Source organism: Pinus tabuliformis, chromosome 4_1, assembly GCF_031772625.1.
Source record: "Pinus tabuliformis cultivar Carrire ecotype Pingquan chromosome 4_1, CPIR1, whole genome shotgun sequence".
Lineage (NCBI taxonomy): Eukaryota > Viridiplantae > Streptophyta > Pinopsida > Pinales > Pinaceae > Pinus > Pinus tabuliformis.
In genome coordinates, this window is record NC_142303.1 from 352,292,530 (window position 1) to 352,317,343 (window position 24,814).

The 24,814-nt window shown below is 36.0% G+C and overlaps 1 protein-coding gene across 1 annotated transcript; it reads right to left on the reverse strand.

Annotated features, from left to right (window-relative positions):
• Positions 1-2,125: 2,125 nt before the first annotated feature.
• LOC149175733 (uncharacterized) lies at positions 2,126-11,079 on the reverse strand. The gene is made up of 2 exons (XM_089421221.1): positions 10,458-11,079; positions 2,126-2,256 (listed from the first exon to the last, which is right to left on the reverse strand). Exons 1-2 carry the CDS (start codon positions 11,077-11,079, stop codon positions 2,126-2,128), a joined length of 753 nt encoding a protein of 250 aa, XP_089277347.1.
• Between the last annotated feature and the right edge of the window lie 13,735 nt (positions 11,080-24,814).

The window sequence follows — 24,814 nt, forward strand, 5'->3', positions numbered from 1 at the left end:
TTCTTCAAAACCCTGTTTTGAAGAAGAAATCATTAAATGTGTTTTTTGAGAATATGTTATTTGTCAAAATGTTTCAAAATTCTTCAGCTCTCCAAATGGCAGCGACTTCAAGCTCCTATCCCTGCAAAAGCACAAAAAGAAAGAACATCATCAACAATCAAAGACAGAGCGAACAGAACAGAGTGTTGCATCCAAATGCCAAAATGATGGAACTGGTTTGGGTCTTGGCATCGATGGGAAGATCTTGTTCCGATGCTTGAAAACTTAGGACGATTCTGTAAGGAGCAAAGTGCTGGACAAATCATCCATCTATATGGAGACCAATATATAATTGATGCCATGGATTGTTTGTGGTAGCACCGTATTAGTGGGGTTCCAGTCATTGATCGCCACAGTAAAAGAATTGCAGAGAGGATCGGTGCGCGACCCGTCCACAGCTGTGCGCGACCCGTCCAGGGGGTCCCAACAGTTGCAAAATAACACGGGCGCGACCCGTTGGGTATGCGCGACCCGTCCAGTCCTGCACGCGACCTGTCAGGAGCTCACCTACAGCAAATACTTATAAACTTCAAAAAGACCCCAGGTAGTGTCAGGAACACAGATGTAGGGCTTCTGCTGGATAATCATAAGCTTTTCAGCGAAAGGAGGACGTTGACCATTAACGGATTTCTCAATTCAGAAGTTCAACATAATGATACAGTGTTGTTCAGGATGCAATGGCCACAATATGCTGATCTTCGGGTTAATGGAGTAAATGTGCGCGTGACAAATAGGCCAGGGCCTCGGTTGTTAGGATTCAATGGGCGTGATGACGGTGCAGGGATCATAGCTTGCAGCAGGGAAGGAACCGACAAAGTGTCATTGTCAGCTTATGATGCTCGGCAATTTTGTCTGGGTGTGAGGATTGTTAAACGTCGAACTTCTGAACAGGTTTTGCGTTTAGTGCCTCATGAGACAGAAGGTGAACCTTTAGAAGAGGCTCTTGCTCGTGTTCGGCGTTGTATTGGTGGTGGTGGCTCTCTGGAAAACAGTCATATGACAATAACGATGCAATTAGCCACGTTGGTAATTCTATGGAGATGGATTGTTCAAATAGTGCTTCCAGAGTTCGTATTATATATATTAATTCCGCTATATTGGCTAAAAGAGTTCTTTTTTCAAGACACTTTCCTCAAATGGAATGAGGGAATCAATAAAGAGAATGCCACTATTTATTTAAGTCATGCAGAGGAAGCGGCATTCATGGATTTATTACAGTTCATATACAGGGGAACACTAGAGCCGCGTTCTGCAACTGAGCTGCTAGATTTGTTAATGGTTGCTGACAAATTCGGTGTAAAATCATGTGTCGATCATTGCACGCATGCCTTGCAGAACTCATCACCTTTCACAATAGAGTCTGCATTGTTTTTTCTACAGCTTCGTCCCACCATGCTTACAAACACTGTATTTCTGCAACTAACAGACGCGGCAAACCGGTTTATTATTCAATGTTTTAAACACACTTACAAAGATAAACTCGTGTTCCAAGACGAGCTTCTAAACCTTCCCTTAAACTGTCATAGGGATGATTTTATCAAGGGAGAATTACTGCAACAAATAAAGGCAACAGAAATTTACAAGGTTGCGGATAAGTGGTCTTCATCTGCAACCTCGTGTTGTACTTTATCATGGTCTACTGAAGATAATTCGTTGGAGATAATTGAAAATGTTTGCTGCCAAAGGGAAGCCGCCCAATGTGAACTGATTGGTGTATCGAAAGAGTGTTTTTGTAATAAGGCTTGTATGCTAATGAGCAAGTATAATGCAGTGGATGTATGTATATTGTTATTGAGATATATTAAGCAGAGATAAAGCTTTATCATGCAAGGAGTCTGCGCACAAGACATATGGCATATCTTTTCTCGGGTTTGATGCATTGACTTGACAACAAAGATATGGAGTATGAAAGCAACATACGTGTCTACATGATCTCAAGGAGCACACGAAGGAAATCTATGCCGTCAAGTGGAGCCCCACTGGTCCGTGTACAAATAATCCTAATGAACTCATTTGACTCAGCAATCAAATTATGGGATATCGAGCAAAGAAGACAATTGTTCAAAACCTATATATTCAATTGCTTTCAAGTGGGTTGTGCGACGGGTGTCTGCATATATGGTCTGCGAAGGAAGGAAGCGGTGGAATTTACGATGTCTGCTGGAATAGAGAAGAAAGCGAAGGTGAAAAGTAAAGGACCAAACACCACGAAGACATCTGTCACAGCAGAAAAACAGGGTCAATTCGCCTATTTTTATCCTCAGTCCCGATTCAAAAGGATCAGCGCTCCGGTTTATTAGCCATCAGAGGATTTCAAGAGAAACAAATTTGCCTATTTCGATCCTCAGTCATGATTTCATGAGAACTTTGCTCCAGATTTTGTCTCTTAATAAACCAATCGTAGAAGATTTAGAGGAACGCTGTTCTATTTGTAGAATGGATGAAACGCTTTTTTGTTAATTTTTGTAATGTCAGTTTAAACAGCGCCCTGTTTTGGGTCGATCTTTTTCTACAGACAGTCCTATTTATTATTGTAAATTCTTTGTAAAAGGAAGTATGTAGAGAGAGGGTTCTGAGTGCTGAGAGCTGCTGGAGAATAGAGAGCTTACCATGTACAGTTTTTGGCAGAGAGTTTAATGAAATTACACAGCTCTGACTCCTGAGATTCCTGTGGTATGATAATTTAGCATATGTTTTTCTTGTGTTTCATATGTGATCTGTTATGTTTCATTTCACTACATGATCATTTCTAATTGAACAAATGAAGTGTTTAGGTAGAATTCATAGTATTATATGCTCTGCCTATAAGTTTGTTCATATTTAATGTTTTCCTCTGTTTGACAAGGATTCAGTTCTATGCCCTTGTCAGCTCCTCACCAGTCTTACCATCCCATGTAAATCTAGATTTGGTGTTAAATTTCTTGCCTACCTTGCCTCAGTCGATAATCTGTGTTGTTCATTATATTTCTCTGTTCAAGCTGTGATTTTGCCCATGCAGCCCAGAAAAACCCCGTCATTTAATTAAAAACCCCAAATCAAACTCTTTGATCAGTTTACTAGCCTAATATCAGTGTTACCTTATTGGTCATCTCATCTATTGAAGATTTTACCGAGATTGACCGGAGAGAGCCTTCTCCTGCCCCGTAGGGCTAGCTACGAGGATAAATGGTTTGATGTTGCCTTGAGGTTTACCTTTCTCAGCCTGAGGTGAAATTTCAAGCGCTAACACAACCAAAACCAACACTAAAAGCCTAAGAGCGAGGAGATCGAAAGGACCAACATAAAACCAAAAACCAAAAACCCCTTTTCCTTTGTGTTCATGCAATTTATCCTCACATTGTTAACCTCTTCGTATTTCACTAAAAAAAACTGCTTCCCCTATCGTTGACTGCTTCACCTTTCAAAACATAGTTAATTCGCTTCCTCTTAGTTTCCGAAAAACCCAAATTTGTAACCTCTATATTATCCTCACATAGTGGTTTTCCTATAGGAATGTAACTAAATAAGTGTCGATTTTGGATGTGTTAGAAACTCCACGCATTAAGAGCATCAACATGGGCTCCTAGGAATGTCAGTAACTAGAGAATAGTTGTTGCTTTGATAAAATGCAGCTATGGGATTAGCACCAACTACTAGTTGGTGTATCAACAACTCACATAATAAGTGTATCAATAGCTTAAAATGCATGGGAGACCCAACACTTATTACGAACTCAACATAAACTTGTTTTTGGTTGAGGAGGATTGCCCGACATCAAGGATGCTCTTGCATCATAATATTAGGGTCTATAATTTTGAATTTAATATTATTGTTTAATATTATGATTTTGGAATGGTATGACAATCTATCCAACATTGCATTGTGACAAAAATGATTGAAATGTGATAATTAATGTAATAGTCATTATCGCAATGCTACATCATAATGCATTTTATTCAACGCCACATTGCGACATTACAAAACTAGGTTTTAATATTAAGGATGATAATATTGGTTTCGAGTTTTGGGGATTAGGGTTTATAATATTAATCATAAGGATTCATAATTAAGGATAAGGAATACCAAATGTTCTTGTTTTCATGATTACTCATATGGGCTATTCATATTGGTTTAGCTTCTATGATACTACTATATTTCCATAATATAGTTGCTTGTAAGTTAATGAACATGATTTGTTTTATTTCCCTAATAATTGATACTAGAAACCCATATGTTATACGTATGAATCAATTCTTAATATGATAGTGTAAGTAACTCATATGCATGGGATCAATACTAGCACATGAAACTTTATTATTTATATAAGCAGTACCATATCAACTTAACCACCTATTTACAATATGTGATACTAATTAGATGACACCTAATACAATACATGATGTGCTTGAACTATACCACTATCTTACTAGTACAGGTAGTTTCGAATCAATGAAGCTAAGTAGATCCATATTAATCATATACATATTATTATTGTTAAGTAATCCTGGTGTTGTAATTGGAATTCACACGTATAATGTGTAGTCAAATATGGAGGGAATTACTCATATCTATCATAGTTATGTTGGATACTTCTATAGAGATCACAATACTAGTATAAGCTCTTTCACACCTTACACTACCTTATTGATACTTATTTTTTCTCCCTTATTACTCATGTAATTACAATAATCAATGGGACCGGATCTCAGCTCTTATCCTTATTCAGTAACAGTGATATCATGTTTCATTAAGTACTAGTCATGAAGTTAGTATGAGATTGTCACATCAGCTTTCAACATATTATGGGGAAAAGAAACATCATGGAATGAAAGTATGACTAATCCTGTGTAATTTAGCTTATCTCTCTATATAATGCTCTATCTCGTCTATTATGGAAATAGCTCTTATCATAGCAAGTGAGGAGCAAGTAGCACATCAAAGTTAGTAGCATGATTTACCAAATTAGTACATGTCTAAGCTCTTCATCTTAACCTCATACCTATTATAAATGCCAATAGAATGAAACCAGTCATATTACGAGGCAAGCTAAGATGTGATTACCTTTTAGTGTTACAACTGGACAAGGTTACCAGTAATTCCATAATGAATACGATTGGAACCAATAGGTATACGTTATAGATTAGATATCTGCCATAGTCCTACCCATTGTATATTATCAATCATGTTGCTATCCCTTATTCACCTATTATCATAGATTCATTGGGTTATCACATATTGAACTAGAACAATTAGGGCAATATATGGGGATAATACATGGTACCTATAATTAGAGTCATTACACTTATGGATTACAAGCAATGAGTACACTCTATATATGCCTAATTTCCTTAAGTGGATGTTGTATGATTCCATATTACCAAAGGGAATAGAGGAACATGAATAGCATACATATTAGGAATGACATTGTATTTACACTAGTAGTATTCCAGCTTTATCTCTATATTACCATACCAGCTTAGTATCAGTTAAGTAAGCATCACATAAGTACTGTGCATGATAATATAACCCTTATCGAGTATCATGTAATACAAGGCTAAACGTGTAAGTATGAACTATTGTATCTACATAATAAAAGCTTCATTACACTAGTAGTAGTCAATTCAATAATAAAGCTAATTCCATAGTGATATTGAGCTTAAACCAGCCTCATTTCACTGATCTTATAGTATAAGCATAACTAAGCATCACACATTTCACCTAGCTTAGTAATGGTAATAAGACTCATATGACAAGCATAAGTAGCGTTCAAGCCAAAATTAGTAATCACCTAGATAATGCTCATAGTATATTGAATATGAGATTACATTTCAACCTAATCTATATACGTATAATCTTATCTCATAGTGTACTTACATTCCCATGTTTATCGAGTTTATTTTGAGTGTTAATAAGGGATGGAGTCACTCATCCATCATATGGATGAGGGTCTTTAGATGCTCGACCAAAGACTTGAGTTGCTCGACCATAAGAGAGAGGGAGGGGATCTTGAGATTAAAGACCAACAGGAGAGGAGGTGCAAGAAGGCGACTATAGTAAATATAAGGAGAGGAAGGTCTAAGTTAATATTTTATATATTCACTGATGCTAGGGATAATTCGATATCTATTGTTGGACCTAGAACTTCTCTTGTATCTTTAACTACTCGTGCTTCTTTATTAATAGCATAATTAACTTCTTGATCATGAGCATATGTACGTGGAGTTGTAACTCGATCTGGATATGATTTTGCTTCTTTCTCTCTGTCCCCGTCTCTAGTGCCATTATTGGTGCTACTTCCATGGTTGTTGCTTTATCGAGTGGATCAACTGGATCACATCACTAGCATAATCAACAGCTTGATGAACAACATAACCTACTAAAGGATCTGCTATTGGATCAATTGTTGCTTCATCGATGGCTTAAACAACTGACTCTGATTAATATATTTAATGAAAAGGATCTACTACTCACTTTATAAGCTAACTAAGCTATATAACTCCGCTCCTCACTAACTCAGCTATCGAACTAATATAACTCAACAAACACCTAGGGTTTATAATATTAATCTTAAGGTTTAATATTCAATAAGCCCTAGGATTCTAATATTAATATTAGAATCCTAGGGTTTATAATATAAATCTTGGGTTTATAATATTCGGTTTTGTAATGTTAAGGTTTATAATATTTTTTTAATATGAGGGTTTAATAGTGTGACATTTGAATGGTACATAAATTTATCCAATGTTGTAGTGTGACAACCATTGTCACATGCAACAATCAATATGACAAACATTGTCACAATGTTACATTACATTACAACTTATTAGAAGTCACATTGCAACATTATGAAATTGAGATTTAATATTAGGGTTTATAAAATTAGGGTGTACTATTGGGTTTATAATATTAACCCTACAGTTTAAAATAGTAATCATATGGTTTATAATCCTAGGGTTTAATATATTAAACTTAGGGTTTAATGTAATAATATTAGGATTTATAATATCAATATTACAATTTTTATATTTGGTTTTATAATGTTAGTATTTATAATATTTGGTTTATTATTATGATGTTGGAATGATACATAAAACCATCCAACGTTGCAGTGTCACAAGCATTATCGTGATGCGTCAATCACTATGATTGCCACAATGTTATATTACATTGCAACTTATTTAATGTATCATTGAGACATTACGAAATTGGAGTTTAATGTTACGGTTTACAATATTAGGTTTTATAACATTGTGTTTATAATTTCAAGGTTTAATATTATAGTTTATAATATTAATTGTAGGGTTTAATATTAATCGTAGGGTTTAATATTAATCCCAGGGTTTATAATCCTAAGGTTTATAATATTAATGTCACGGTTTATAATATTAATCTTAGAGCTTATAATATTAATCTTAGAGTTTACAATATTGATATTAGGGTTTATAATATCAATGTTAGGGTTTATATTATTAATTTTAGTGTTTGTAATATTAATCGAAGGTTTATAATCTTAGATCTTACAATATTTATCATAGGGTTTAATATTAATCCTGGGGTTTATAATATTAATGCTAGGGTTTATAATCATATGGTTTATACTATTAATCCTAATATTTATAAAATTAATCTGAGGGTTTATAATTTTAATCTTATGGTTTATAATATTAGGTATTATTGTATTAAGGATTTATAATATATCAATATATGAATCTTATGGTTTGTAGTATTAAGCATAACATTTATAATACTAATCCTAGGGTTATAATATTAATGTTAGGGTTTATGGTATTTTTTTCTCAAGTTGTCTATGATCCTCCAAGCTTGACCTACGGCTTGAGGAGTCGCAACCCAAGGGATTCTAATCTGTCAAAGTCACCTAGGTATTGTACCCGGCCTGGGCCACACCAACCCTAAGGTGACTTTATTTTTTAGCATGTCTCCTCCCCCTAGCCCAAGGCAGAACCACCCCTTGTTAGGTTTGATCCTAGGTTTCCTTGTTGACGAGGCCCATCCTCAATCAGTTTTTCTAGTGGGACTTAACTAGTAGGGTTTATAGTATTACTCCTAGTGTTTGTAATATAATCCTAGGGTTTATAAAATTTATTTTAGGGTTTAATATTAACCTTAGAGTTTATAATATTAAACATATAATTTATAATCTGAGGGTTTATAATACTAATGATAGGGTTTATAGTCCAGTGGTTTATAATTTTATGGTTTTATAATATATTAGTCTTAGGGTGTATGATATTAATTTCTGGGTTTATAATATTAATCCTAGGGTTTAATATTAATTTTAGGGTTTATAATGTTGAGCCTAGTGTTTATAATATGAATCTTAAGGTTTATAATCTTTAGGCTTATAGTATTAATATTAAGTGTTATAATATTGGGTTTTATAATGTTAGTGTTTATAATAATTGGTTTAATATTATGGTTTAATATTGCGACATTGAAATGGTATGAAAATCTATCCAACGTCATAATGCGATAATTTTTTTCGCAATGTGAAAATGAGTGTGATAATCATTGTCATAATGTTACATTATATTGCAACTTATTCAATGTCACGTTCTAACATTTCAAAATTAAGGTCTATAATATTGGTTTTAATATTAGCGTTCCTATGGTTTATAATATTAATCTTAGCATTTATAATATTAGTGCTAGGGTTTGCAATCCTACAATTTGTAATATTAATACAAGGGTTTATAATATGAGTCTTAGGATTTAATATTAACTTAAGTGTTTATAATATTAGTATTAGGGTTTATAATCCTAGATTTTAATATATTAAACTAAGGGTTTGATGTATTAATCTTAGGGTTTATAATGTTAATCATGGGGTTTATAATCCTCGTTTTTTTTTTCCAACGAAACAGTTATGGGACTACGCTCTGTAACTCATTTATACAACTTTCTCCACAATTTTCGCTAAGTAGAACATGTCTCGATAGATTTGAACCTGCCACAGCTACAAACACAATATGTGCCTCTACCACTTGAGCTAAACTCTAACTCCCTAGATTTTATAATATTAATCTTAGAGTTTTTAATATTAATCTTGAGAATTATAATACTAATAACAGAGTTGCATATTAATCAATAAATATGATAATATTAATCGAATATATACGATAATTATAATATTATAATATTAATTATTATATTAATTATTGTAATTATAATATAATAATACTAAATCCTAAAATTTATGTTATTATTATCTTAAGATTATAATTCCTAATATATAAAAGAGTAAATTACAGTTTATAATATTAATCTTAATATTTAAGATATTTTTTTCCCTTGGAAAAAAGTCGTAATTTCTATTGATATATAAGAAATTACATTTTGTAGATGCTAGTGCATATGCATATGGAGGCTGAGTTGCCTATCGAGTTCAAAAAATAGACCAAAAAAAGATCCATTGTGTCTCCACGCAGGGAGTCATTGTTGCCAGTTTTACTGTGCCTGTACCTGCTCTCTAACAGAGTGAAAAACTAACTCAAAATTGGATTCTGTCTCTTCTCAGAGAGAGAATCTAAAGTATCAAAAACGGGACTTAAGTCCAGAATAGTTCATGTAGTACAAAAAGTTATAAATAAGCATAATATATACAAGTTAAACAAAAAGTTATAGGGCTTATAGCCCATTTTCTCTGTGTTCCACAAAAGGTCTGTGATAATGCTGGTGGAAAGTCCCATCTATCTCCTCCTGAATCAACTAGTCATCGCTCTGTCTAAGCGCTGCCTCTTTGGAAAGGAAGTCTGCCCCCAAATTTCGCTCCCTGAAAATGTGGCGACAGGAAAAAGAGTCAAAAGAAGATATCAGTCTTTGAGCCTCTTCTAATATGTGCCTCAGTGTAAATGCATTGCAATGTGATGCATTATTTAACCAATTACAAACAATTTTGGAATCGCCAAATGGTTGTCGATGTCTGCAATGATTTTCTAATGCAAAATGAATGAGATGTTTTGCAGTACAGAGTTCAGCATAATTCTTTATTCCCCTGCCTAATTTGAAGCAATGTGTTTCATTTAGATAGAGTATGGCCCCGCCACCACATCCTGCCTCCTATGCAGAACCATCAAAATATGCCCACAGTTTAGTTTTGTCTATGATTTTAGGTTTAATGATACGGGGAGGGGTATTGGAGTCCTCCTCGGGAAGAAGATCATAATCTGCAATAGTATGGAGCAAGATGGCAGGCCAATGGGGTATCTTGTGGTTGAAAATAGATTGGTTCCTTGCAATCCATAATGACCAGCAAACAAGGAGAGGCATGTTCCTGGATTTTCCAATCTGGTTTTCACACCATGTACTCCAGGCTTCCTTAATGTCATGTCCATGCTAGTTTTTTAAACTTGGATAGTGAGAAATAATGGAATTCCAATGTTCCTTGGAGGTGGGGCAATTAAGGAAGAGATGATCAGTACTCTCTTCATCATTGCGGCACAAATGACACCAGAAAGGGCCATGGAAAGATCTTTTCATCAAATTTAAACCCGTTGGAATCTTGTCGAACAAAATGTTCCACATCAGTAAGCAAGCTCGAGGGGCCGCCTTAAGCTTCCAGAGTAATCTCCAAGTCAGGTTGATGTTCAGGGGCTTGTAAGGTTCCATCAATCTAATATAACCCTCCTTGGGAGAGTATGATCCATGTTTTGCAAAGGCCCATATAATCTCATCCGATCCTTCGGATAGCCGAATGTGTGCCTGGGTAAGAGCGTCCGTGTAGTCCTGCCACTCTTGTTGCCACTTTATAGGAATGTCCAGATCAAGAGTCGATTTCCAGGCCTGTTGTAGAAAGGACTTGTTGCTGTCACTGATATGTCTGATGTGTGTAATATTCCTACTGTGTAAGTGCCTTATCCACTGTTCAGGTAGCCTGTGTGCATTACCACATCCAACCCATGGGTCTGTGCCAATACGAACAACATTACCCTCCTTTATTCTCCACGTTATGCCTTCTCGTATGAGTGGTATTGCATTTATAACTACCTTCCATATATTGGAAATGTTATTGTTTGTTTTATGCTGCTGTCTGAACCAGTCCATTAGGTTCATAGGCCAGATATATTTTTCTTATGCAACCCGGGACCAGAGGCTGTTTGTAGTGATGAGATGCCAGCCAAGCTTTGCCGCTAGAGCTTTTGAAAATAAATCTAGCCTTTTAATGCCCCAACCTCCCCATCTCTTGGGCTTTGCTATCGTCTCCCATTTGACCCAGGCAAATAACCTACCCAGTTGATTGCCTTTCCATAAAAACCTGCAGCATATGCTTTGCAATCTATTCAGTATACCCCTCGGAATCCAGGCTAAGGTCATCCAAAATACAGGAGTAGCTTCAATCACAACTTTTATAAGGACTAATCTTCCTGCACGGGATAGGTATTTATGGTACCAAACCTGTAGGCGCTTTTCCACTTTTGCAATGAGCCAAGTCCAGTCCGCGATCTTGTATCCGAGGGGCTTAAGCCTGAAGCCCAGATATTTTAGACCGACTTCCAGATTCTGTAATGTAAAGGGGAAACGCTGTGTGGTGAATACTATCTCATGTTGTGAGCATCCAAAAGAAGTAATCGTCGACTTACTGTCATTTATAATCATCCTGGTTGCCTGTTGAAATAGATTGAAGATATTCTGGAGGAGCGTAGTATCACCAATACTACCATTTAAAAAAAGAGAATGTCATCAAAAAATAAAAAGTGGGTGAGAGTATAGTTCTCAGTGATCTTGATACCAGCCAATTGATTCCTATTGCGAGCTGATATGATGACCCTACTTAATCCTTCCATGATAAGTAAGAAAAGTAAGGGGGAGAGTGGACATCCCTGCCTGAGGCCCCTTTTCGAGAGAAAAAAAGATGTGGCTTCCCCATTTAATAAAACACTATATGATACATCTTTAATACAACACATAATCCATTTAATATATGCATAAGGAAAGCCAAGGTGAGTCAGCAATAATCTAATGTAGAGCCAATTTGATCTGTCAAAAGCCTTAGAGAGGTCCACCTTCAAAATCATGCCTTTTTGCTTCCTCATCTGCATTGTGTGGAGGAGTTCCTGTGTTGTGGCAATGGCCTCATGAATCTGTCTGTGCTGAAGGAAAGCAAACTGTTCAGAGGATATGTGTCTAGAAAGAATAGGCTTCAGACGGTTTGCAATTATCTTTGCAATGATCTTGTACAAATAGTTTCAAAGGGAAATAGGTCTAAAATCATTGAAAGAGGAAGGATTGTCAGATTTCGGGATAAGGGCTATGAAGCTGAACTTAATGGCCGATGATATTCTACCCCTCCTTCTACAATCCTCCACAATCTTGAGCAAGTCGTCCCCCAGGATTTCGAAAAAAGCTATGTAGAACTCGATAGTCCACCCATTCGGGCCTGGACTCTTGTCTTTTTTAAACCATTTTATGGTTGCCTCAAGCTCTTCCTTCGTTACTTCCATCATCAGGTCCTTCGTATCCTCCTGTTCTACAAATCTAGGGAAATGTTCTGCAACCCACATGATTTCCATAATATTTACAGCTCTAGGTGCCTTGTATATGTTTTTGAAATGCTCAATGGCTAAGAAAGCCAGATCCCGCTGTGATGATACAGATTGCCCCTGATCATTACGGAGTTCCCAAATAGTATTAATGGCTTTCCTGCCATTGGCAAATTTGTGGAAGAACTTGGTATTGTCATCACCTTCAGTGAGCCAGATAGCCCTGCTCCTGAGTCTCCAACTCTCCTCCCTTTCCTTCAAAATTTGGGATTGCTTACAGATGAGGGAGGTATAGTGTTCTTTGCTTTCTTGTGTTATGAAGGTGCCATCCAAAGTATCCTCATGTGCAGCAATGGCCAACTCTGCCTCCCGTAGAGTGTTGTCATCATTCTTCCGCTTCTGATGTGCCTAGATTTTGGAGATCCCTTTCAGATCTTTCAATTTTCTGATGAAACCCTCAGTATGATCCTCGTGATCCAGAATAGGGTTGGACTGCCAGAAATCAGTGACCAATTGAATGTAAGAAGGGTCCTTGAGCCAAGAGGCATTGAATTTGAAAGGGATTTTTATTCTCTGGTTTATGTCTGCCAGCTCCATGTAAATTGGCTGATGGTCAGAAATACCTCCAGTACCAACCCACTAACGAATGCGAGGATGTGAGCTTAGGAAAGCTTCTTTAATGAGAAATCTATCTAGTCTCCTTGCCAGACTGTGGTCTCCACTATGATTGTTTGTCCAAGTATGCTGTATCCTGGCGGATGGGATGTCTGCCCACTGATGCTCCTCTAGTAAAGTAGAAATAGTGTCAGATAGTCCATCTACTTTGGCCAAGTGGCCCCAAGATTCACTGAAGCCCAAAGAGAAATTTAAATCCCCTCCAAGTATAATGTTATCAGCCTGCAGGAATTCAGAATCTAGAAGTCTTCTCCAGAAGTTTGCCCTATCCATACAAGGTCCATATACATTCACAATACGAACTTTAGACTCTAATGTAGGGGCATATATATCCACTCCTATATATCCCCTACCTCCCCAAATATTCTTGAGATCCATAGATTTGTTACATATGCCAATAGCGATACCCCCTGATCTACTAGTCGCATCCAGGGCATGGAAAGTCCAATTCGGAAACCAAGAATTAAGTGTAGGAATAAGGGCTTTAGCCGAACAAAGGGTTTCTTGTAAGAAAATAATGTCCACCAGATTCGAAGTAAGAAATCTTCTGAGAGCTAGTTTTTTAGGAGGGCTAGCAATCCCTCTGCAATTGAAGGATAGTATCTTCATGGAGGGTGAGGGAGAGGGCCATTCCTTGCTCTAAGGGCCCTATCAATGGTTTGTTGTCGCCCAAGGGAAACTTCTTCACCCGCAGTGTGTCTGGCTCTAGTGAGATGAGATGGGCAACCCCTGGTGGGTTTATGAGAGGCCAGGGTAACGTCTAGGTCCAGACCAATTGCATCACATCCTCTATCCTTCGATCTGGAACGAAGAGAGTAACGCGGGGATATAGGGGAGGATGGGATGGGAATCAGCGGGAGGGAGGATGATGAAAGAGATGGGATGCTGGGGGCAATGATGGGAGGGGGAAGGGGAAGAGTGCAGTGAAGGGAGGAGGGAGGAGCACGGCCTCGAGTTCCTAATAAAGCCGTGGAGACCGAAGATGGTAATGAAGGGGGGATGCAGTACCAAAAGAATGGGATGCAATAGCTTCAGAAATACCAGATACAGGAGAATAGAGTGAGGAGGATATAGATAACATACCCGATTGTGAGATATCCTCCTTTGCTGGACTGGAGCTTGCTGGTAGAGGGGGCGATGGAGGGTTTGTGTCTTTGAGACCCATTTCAATACCCGCTTCCTCAGGTGCTCCTCGGGTGTCTTCTGCCTCCTTGTCAATCTTCTCCGGTTCCATATCCTTGTCGGGCAGAGTAGGGTTCCCTCTGGGCTGCTCCATCTCCATGTTCTGGTCAATACCCTTGTTCTTGCGATTGAGGGGGCAATCCTTGAATAAGTGCCCCACTTTGTGGCATCTACGACATCGATAAGGAATGCCTTCGTAGTCGATCATCTGCTTGCGGGAGGTGTCCCTCCACTGAATGGTGATATGCTCCTGCAAGCCACCCCGGGTATCCAGATTGATAAGAATCCTAGCATATGCCATCATGCCCGTATATTGATATGATTTGTCATATTCCATGTAGGAGCTGATAGCATTTCCAATCCGCCTGAAGATGTCCTCGGACCAATATTGTAGAGGGAGTCCCGGGAGCTGAATCCATACTGGTCCGATACCAATTTGCTCAGTCTTTGGATCAAAAAGAGGCGTCCAATGCTTCAAGAGAACCAGGGCATGTTCAAAATGCCAATAGGAGGACAAAACCCAATTGGTGTGGTCTGCATGGGAAAATCTCAATGCGAACCATCCCCTCACAAAGGTCTGCACGAAGGGGATATCCACCAAATGGTGTCCCCAAACCTCCGATGCCCATGTTTTCAACCGAGCAGCCGTATAGTTCCGTCCTCTAATACGCCCTACCAAGACTTTGTCAGCGAAATCCATAGTCTCACCCCACTGAATGTCCTCTTCCAACCTGAGAAAAATATCGTCCGCCTTGGACTTGTAGCACTTGTACTTCTTCTTGGACCCCTGGTGATGTGCCTGGTGGTGTACCCGACTCAGAAGAGGGCTTGAGGCTACAGGGGTAGGGTTAGGGTTAGAAGAGGAGGGGTTAGGGTTTCCGTTGGTAGGAAGAAAAGAATCGGCGAGCAGTGGAACAACGGTAAAACTGCCAGATGGAGGAGCAATGGAAGTCTAGAGTGGAAAGTCCGCAGATCCGGCGGATACAGATGGTGGGACAACCTGTCAGGGCGACACCTCAAAAACAGGGAGATCCAAACCAGGGTTAGGGTTTAGACAGTCAGAGACGAAACTGAGGGTAGCCAGGGAATGTGGAGGAGTAGAGAGCGATGGCCATGTGGGCAGGTCATCCAAGAGAACAACAGACTGTGACCGTGATGGTTCCACATAAGAGTATGAAGGATAATTTCCGGAGAAGCCAGAGCTATACATACCTACAGATGTGGAATACGTGGAATGCCAGATGGAAACCCCCTCCAATGGATCTTCAGAATAATCAATGGCATCGAGGTCGTCCATGTTGACAGCTGCACCTAGAAACGGAGGACACCTCGAGAATGCTGGAAAACGGAGAGAAACCGACCCCGGTAATGGACTGCTAGGGAAAAAAACAGACGGATGACAGATAACAGTCAGGTAACAAACACGAATAGCAGATAATAAAAAATCCCTTAAAGCCCTGACAGGTCGCAAGCAGGTAAACGGTGAGCAGTAAGTAAAGAAAAGCAAGGTACAATGCACGGTTGAAACCGTCAGCAGGGTTACTGGAACCTTTCCAAGGGTAATCTGCAGTAACTTGCAGTACCCGAAAACCCTCAACCGAAACCCTCACGGACGATTAACTGCAGAGTCTCTTCCACCGCGCCCCCTCTAGATGATTCTAATATTTAAGATATTAAATCTTAAGATTAATATTATCATAAAAATTTAATAATAATATTATAATATAATAATAATTATTATTGTATATTATTATTAATAAACTTTTACTATATATTTTTATTGGTTTATATCAAATCATATGTATTAATGTGGTTATGCTATTTTATGATAATGTATGTAATAATAATAAAATAAATAATAGTAATAATCACTACTAATGATAATATGAAAAATAAAGTCCACGGGTTTTTGGATTGAAAGTTGGCCATGAATGGGATAAGTCACTAGTTCAAATCCATGTAAATGCTTACCTATCAAAAAACAATATAAAAAATAAATAATCAAATAAAAATTTGAAATTTTACTTTGATATTGACTTCATTTACAAGGTGTCAAAATTTCTTGCGTCATTCATTTTACAAACAAAATCTAGTAGTAAGGCTGTTTCAATACGATTTTTGATCCTAGAGATTGATTTAAAGCCGTAATAGACTTATGGGACACCCAAAATCAGCTTGACAGCTGTAACTTAATTTCCATAAATTTTTATCAGGTAAAAATTTTCATGGTTTTCTCACCTAAATTTAAGCCTAGTTAGACTAAGCGTTTGAGATTTAGGCGAAGAAAAACATGGACAAAAGGAGAGGAAAGCTGTTGACAAATTTCGTGTCGTTAAACTACCCGAAGAAGAAAGCTGTTGAGATTGACACACAGTGCTCGTGGGCTCGTGGGCCGTATGCATTAAGATGGAGTATAAAACTGTTGACATTGTCACATCTTGTGCCCGCCAGTTGCAGGTACTATAATTTTGGAGAAAGGACTGCATCGTAAGAAATTTGGTCCAATCAGCTGTAACCCAGTGACCTCACTGACAGATGATAATTAAAGCTTTTATATGACATTGACAGCTGAGAATTGCTTGACAATTGAAGCTTTCAGACGATTTGACAAACCAAGCCGCAACTTGTTTGACGAATGAAGCTTTGTATGTGAAATAAATTGAGATAAATATTTAATATTTATCCTTTCGTGTTTAGCCTGTCGACAGCTGACAGTTTGACAATTGAAGCTTTTGACGAAATTACCAACTGAAAACGTGTTTTGACAATTAAAGCTTTTGATGAAATAAACAATAGATAACTTATAAGATAGCTGTATAATGAATTGATATTAATATTTAATTTTTATCTGTGCATGCGTCATCCCACTATTAAATTCAAATTTGATGTTAAATTCACTTCCTGCATATTCTATATATACAGGTGACATTGCTCTACCATGATAATGTGCGGAGGGGGGATCATAAAAGTCTCTGACTTCACGTAAATTTCAACACCAGAGGCGCCTCTCCTCCGCCCATGTGTGAAGCCTAACATACTGCGGAGTGCGGCACCCTTTCACTTTTATCAGATCGATCGCAGATATTTTGTCCACCTTCCACTTGCTTTCATTTGTTAGTTTCACAGCGGAGGACAGCAGTTGGAGAGTTTTGTTTAATCCCGGGCCTTTTTCCTTGGGCAGGCGAGGCTTAATGGATTGCTTCAATAACCGTCGGAAGAGGCGCTTGAAATCGAGAGCGGGCACCTAAATCAAACAACAGTCTCATTTTTTGGCCGGCAGGGAGATCGAGAGCCTTTGTTCTCTATTTCCACAAGCACGCCCATAACGCTTTGCATGTGATGTAATTGTTTCATATACTCACTCTGGAGTGCACACGTAGCTATTTCCTTTGGAGACTTTGGATGTCTTCATCCACCCATTGCTTGTGGAAGTGGCGTTATGGATAACGTTCCGGGATCACAAACTCCCCAACTTCTTCTCATTCAGGTTTGTAATCGTCGTAAATGAATTAGCAATTTGTCAAGGCGATAATTGTAAAGATGGTCGTCCGCACCTTTAACAGCATATTTGGGCCGAATTCGGCCTTCGCACTAGGTATAGGGCATATCATGCTGTAAACTAATAGATTTTTTGCCACCGTATGAATTTCCAGGTAACCCGTCTAACATGTGGACGCTGCGTATTGCGTTGTGTCCAATCACTGGGTGACTGGTGGTGTTGGTATTCCTCAGTTTCTGAAAGCTCGCAGTGAAATAGCAAGAAAGGCAGCCAGCTCTGCAGCAAGTGCACCACATTCGAAGCGTTATCCGGCGGTCTTGTGGCAATGGAGCGCGAAGGCTCTCCATCTTCCTGCCGACCAAGAATTTAAATTGGTGTTTGCTTTACACGCCCGTTCTGATTTTTAACCGCGTCTTCCGAGCGGTTACGATGGTTATGTAATAAGCTTTCCCTGCGTTAAGGCAAAACCCCGGGATGTAACTCGCAGACGTGTATTTCTGCATTAGAGTAAACTGTGGTTTGCTTTTTAGAGAAAACAATAATAGAATGGTCACCATGGTGATCTTCACTGAAACTGATTTACGCTGACAATTGCATCAAAGCAAATTTTAAAATATGTTTTATCGATTTATTTAATAATCTTCTCAGTTCTCAATATCAATGATCACTGACGATATAAAGAGTGCAGTAAAGAGCTATATGGTATTTCTACATGTTTATTATATGTGGTGACGATCACAAACATAAACTTTTTTATTTGATGAAAAAAATAATCCCTAACAATGAATTGGTTTGTACAATTCCATCCCCACTCTTGTGTTTACCTTCGTTTCTCTACATGCCATCCAGACGTGTCGAGACGTATCAATGTGAAGAGTTTAGTGTTCATTGCCACAAGTGTCAAGGGGCGCCACGTGCCAATGCGAAAGAGTTTAATGTTCATTTCCACAAGTGTCAAGGCGTATCAATGTGAAAAAACTTGATATTCATTTTAGTACATGCTGTGCTCTGTGTTTCAGCTTCGACAGTTTCCTATTTTCATTTGTCCTTTAAGTGGCTGAGGCATGTTGATATCCGTCAACATCATTTTGTTATTTTAGGTCAATTAGGAATGTTGACGTCTGTCAAAATCACTCTTATAATCCATATCTGTTTCTTTCTGCCCTTGCCCTTGCCCTTTCATACGGTGGATGTGATTTCGTGTCACGGCAGCGGAAATCACCTTATTTTCAATTTTAGTAGGACAGGTTTTTATCTATGAAATCGTTGAACGTTGTTGTATCCAGGCCTGGAACCCTGAGCTTATGAAATCGTTGAACGTTGTTGTATCCACGCCTGGAACCCTGAACTTAAGTTGATTGCTGATTCCTCTAATTCAGGAATTGGATGGACATAGGCCTGGTCAAAAAATTGACAGCGCCTATATCCATCGGATTGCCTAATATTCAGAGAATCAAGAATCGACATAAAAATGCACGGCCTGGAATTTGTAGTTGTGTGAACGGCCTGGAATTTGTAGTTGTGTGGAACGGTTTTTTTTCAAGTTTTTAAGCATATTTGAAGGCAAATAAAAAGATTGCAACCTCTGAAGGGACACTTGGAATAAAGTTGAAACCCTAAATGACGTCCCATTATTTAGGATGTTTGTCATAAATTTTAAAGAGTAGTTTCCTAATAAACAGTTTAGATAAAAAACCTAAGTTTAGATAAAAAGCCCTATAAACATAAGAGATAACACCGATAAAGATATATTGAGAATGATCGTGGTGTCATGCTCTAGTGGCACATTATTGCTATTCGTTTCATAAACTATTTACTTTGTCTTTAACCGTTACAAAATTATGAAAGTGCTTCTTATTTATATTTAATAAAAGAATAATGGCACATTATTGTTATTCATTTTATAAACTATTTACTTGGCCTTTAACCATTATAAAATTATGAAATTGCTTCTTATTTATATTTAATAAAAAAAGAAATTTATTGTATAGGTGTATATTTATTATACATGTATATTGAATAGAAATTTATTATATATGTGTATATTTATTATACATGTATATTGAATATAATAATCAATTTTTTTCATTTATAATTTTACTATAAGTAAGTGAATTAGTAAGTGAATTAGATATGGTTGATTTTATATCGTATTTTTAAAGTTTAAGAAAGTTATTTTTGATGTTGATATTAATATTTGTATATGTGAAATAAACAATTATAAATAACTAAGCATGATTTAAATGACATGCAATGCAGTGATAAATACAAAATTCAAATTATACAATTATAATATTTTTAAAACATATATGTCATATTATTCAATAGCAATTAATTGCAAATAAAATATAGAAGTAAAAGAAAATCTCATTCATGATATTTTTATTTTTACCAGCTACCTTTCTTTAGTTTACATAACTTTTTGTTTGGAGTGTCACTTTTACATGGTCGTCGTTTTCAAGATCACTTAAATCTCAATATATTTTTGGTGCCATAGATACAAACGAGTGAGTTATTATGCTTTCTGCTTGTAAAGATTACTATTTTAAACCAATTTCTCAATTGTTATACAACATTTGTTTAGAAAAGCAAAAAAAAATCACACCAAAATTTTTTTTACAATGTAAAATGACAAGCACCATAAACAAATAACCGTCATCAAATTTCAGTTTTACAAGTAAGATAAATTTGAAATTCTAAGCCTAATGCATTGATATTTCTCTAATATGTGAGTGCTTTGAAATACTAATTTATTTATCTTCCATTTTACTTTATTGGTTGAAATTTAGTTATTTATTTTTAAAAATCTATTACATCATCTAAATAATATATTTAATTTTTTAATATGTATGTAATTAAAAATTGAATACATAAATATAAGTGAATCATAGTTAAAATAATTCTACTATAGAGATTTTTAATTTATAAAGAGAATTTGTTACACTATCATTGGCCAATATAATGGCTTACCACTATTACATCCCAAAAAAATCTTAACTGGCTTCATATGACATTTATTTCGATGACATTTTTTAATCATTCAATTTAAGAAAAACAATGCATAATTTCTTTAGACTATAATTCTCAACCTTCAATTTGTGTTTACTATTATAAATATTTTGAAATATTATTTGGAAGTTTACCATCCACTTAATAATTATTGATAATCAAATTAAAATTAAAAAAATTATATTCTAAATTAAAAATGTCTAATGACATAATTATATAAGTTTTATGCATTCTCTTATACATTATAAACATTAAATATCTATTATAAATAATGTTATGCCTTATAAATATTAAATATCTGAAAAACTTATTAAAATAAAATGAATATATAAAAAATAAATAATATAAATTTTTAATTATTTATTTTTTTACATTGTTTAATTTTTTTTAAATATGTAATACTATTTTTTATTAATTTAATTTATTAAAATGAAAATTAAATATGAAATATGTGAAGAATAATTTAAAATATTACTTATATTTTTACCAGGTATTTGAAGGTATTTGGAAAGATTGGGTTTGTATTTATTATTTGAACGCATGAGATATAGTGATTTGGAAACATTTGGTGTTATATTTATTATTTGAATATAAGATATAGTGATCACAACTTCGTATTGGTCAAATGGGTTAAATTATTTGATGAATTTTATAACTTTTCCATGGTTTTGGTCAAGAATTTTGGAATATGATTCAGCCCTTTTTGCTTACTAAATTCATTATTCCAATGCTGTTTGTCAACTTAGTGGTTTACAAAGGTGTAAATTTTAACTAAGATTTTATTAATATTTAAATTTGGGGTTGTTAGGATTAATTTTTATGTGAGTTGATTTGGTTTGTTAATTTGGATTGTGTAGTTGGAGAATGTTAAGATATTTTTTTAATTATATTTTTCTAATTTATAATTAGTTAAATTTAGTTTCAATTATTTATATATATATATCTATATCTATATCTATATCTATATATATATGTGTGTTATATATGTAATTGAGTAACTGAAAAATATAGCCTAAGGTGTGAAATTAATTTTTCTATCATGGTATTAGAATAGTTCAACCTTAATTCTTTTTAGTGAGAAGTTATGATTATGTCTATTGTGCAAGTTTAAATTATTGTATATAAATTAACATAATTTAGTGTACGATATTTCCATGTGCATATGTGTTATTTTAAGGTTGATGAAGGAATCAATCTTATTGTGACCTGCATGAAGATGAAAATAATGCCATAAGAAGCTCAGTAACAATGATAGGATCAATGCCCCACTTGTGATTTAATTACAAAGTTCACGGGCAAGTTGTGGAAGATAGGTGGCACCAACTTACACATTACAAGATGACGAGTCAAGACTATGAAATGACTTTCCGGAGTTTTTGTTACATCAAAGATAAATGGCTCCATCAATTGATTAAAAATCATAATTGCAAGTTTTGCTTACTATGCTAGCCTACTTCTATGTTAATATAAACCAATTGATCTACTAACATGCGAGCATTTGTGGACAGATGATTTATTATCATGGAAGTTGTAGTTACTAAATGGTTTTCTATATTTTGTTTATGGTTACCTTCCATTGCCATGAAGTTATATTTATTTCACGCATATGAATAATATCCCGTGAGCTAATTGCATTAGTTTTCTTGTCTTGTTTGTGCATTCACGTTAGTTTTGATGGTTCTTTTTTGAGACTACATAATAGCTAGGATTAGTCCATTGTTTAAAGGAATGAACCTAATACCTCTTTTCCATGTAAGGAATGAACACTACTCTCTCCCATTTCAAGAGGATTTTCTTGTGGAAGGAGAGGTTGTTCGTGCTCTCTAATGCGTGGCATGATCTTTCATTCACAACAATGCAAATGATAAAGTGGATCCATTCTTGTTGCTCAAGTTAAACAAGCTCCAAATTGTCGCCTCTCTAAATTATTTGCGATGAGTGATCAATAGAAGCCTTAACAACAAAGTGTGCCTATGTGCCCCTACTTTGTATATAATTTTGATGCGGTTCAGCTCATTTCTATGCCCAATCACACGATGTTTGTAGTAGTGTGGGGGAGATTGGCAGTGCCTAGTCTAGTAGATTGAGTGTGAAACATGTGTCCTAAGTGTGGGCTCTCAATCAGATTTTAGAGAAGTAGATTTTCCATCCCATTTTTCTTTTGTTAAATTATATTATTAAGGTTTTTATATAGATTTAGGGAGTCATCTTCCATAATACTAAAAATCCCTGGAAGTATGAGGCGTGATTTCTAAGCGTGTGATTAGATTTAGTTAGAGAAAAGATTGGGATTCTCATGTATAACGCACAAAAAATTGAACCTGAGCCAATGGAAAGACTCTTCTATTTGGAAGAGCCCACATGATTGATTTTTTTGTCATGTCCTTTGTTTCCTTCTTTATTAATAAGTTTTTTTCATTTAGCTTTTAGTTAAGTTTGTTTGTGAAATATGAAGAACCAATAATATAGAACATAGTAACATAATATAAATTAGTGGTTTTAGATGTTTTTAAGTGCCAAGAGAACATATCGTTGATTTGATTATGTTTACAATCGATTATATGTTAATGGTTCTTGTTGTGAGGCTTGAACTTAGTCATGAGTTGGGACCTCGGTGAGATCTAAGGATAGAGTTCAAGACTTAGGGCAGGTTGGGGGGTATTGGAGGTGTTAACAATGGATTTAATTCCATGTAGGCTGATCCCGACATCCTCAATGGTGGGCCCTAGGCTCAAGTGGCGTGGAAAAGGCCACATGGCGGGTGATGTGGACCATTGGATAAGGTGGAGGGACACTCAAGTGCCATGTGGTAGCACTCTTCATGACCCTGCTAAGGTTTTGTTGGGCTAAACTTTAAATGGACATAACTTGTGATGGAAGGGTTGGATTTTGATAAAACTTATATCCTCAAAAATCTCACAATGAGCTAGTTGTGATGACGATGTTGGTTTTGGGTTTCAAGAATATTGAAATGTGAGAGATTTTATGACCCCATTTCCATAATTGAACATTGGAGGTTGGATTTTCATAGTAACTACTTCCTTATACCCTTAGTGTGGGCCATGGATGCTAAGGGGGTATATTACAATACCAAAAAGAATTCAAGTACTTAAGTTATCAACTATAAATAGTTGATTGGTCAAATTCTAGGTTTACACTAAGAGGAGGACACTAGAGAATATCCAAATATAAGGATTAGCAAAGTATTTCTCAATTTTTCTTCCATTAATGTGATTTGTTTTTATTCTTATTTTAGATACTTTTCTTCATTTCTAAGAGATGAATACAAGAGAACTTGTCCATCTCAATTCCATTAATAAATGCTCTCTCTTCTTCTTCTTTCTTCTTTTTTTTTTTTTGGCTTTTTTCACAATTTTTTCCTTATATAGATATATGGCCAGAATTTGCACAATTTTAAACGAAAAAATTATGTATATCAAATAACAAATGAAAGCAACCTATTCAATGAGGACCGCACAGTGACAAACAACCTATTTTATCAATAGCGAGATGATGATAAATGGATATTAATCACATCTTCCCCAAACATTATCATGGCTTTACAATATGAGTTCACTTGAATCCACTACATTTTTGGTGTTATGAAAGATAGAGCAATGTTGTTTGTTTGATGATGGTTACTTTTCGTTCTACCTATTAAATTAATTTTTTTTTGGAAACTAAGGAAAATCTATCATAACTCAGTTGTCAAATCATTATTGAGGAAATCTCTCTCTTGCTACTATTTGTGAATGCAGACCTAATGGCATCATTGTTATTGAAGGAAAACCATACCAACAAAATGACCTGCTGATGGTCCATAATGAGGAAATATTTTACTCCTACCAAATATCTGTGTCATGTCTGTGTCTTGGATCTTTAACCTCTTTTTAACCTCTTTACATCCGAAGAAGATAAATTCTTAACCACACAA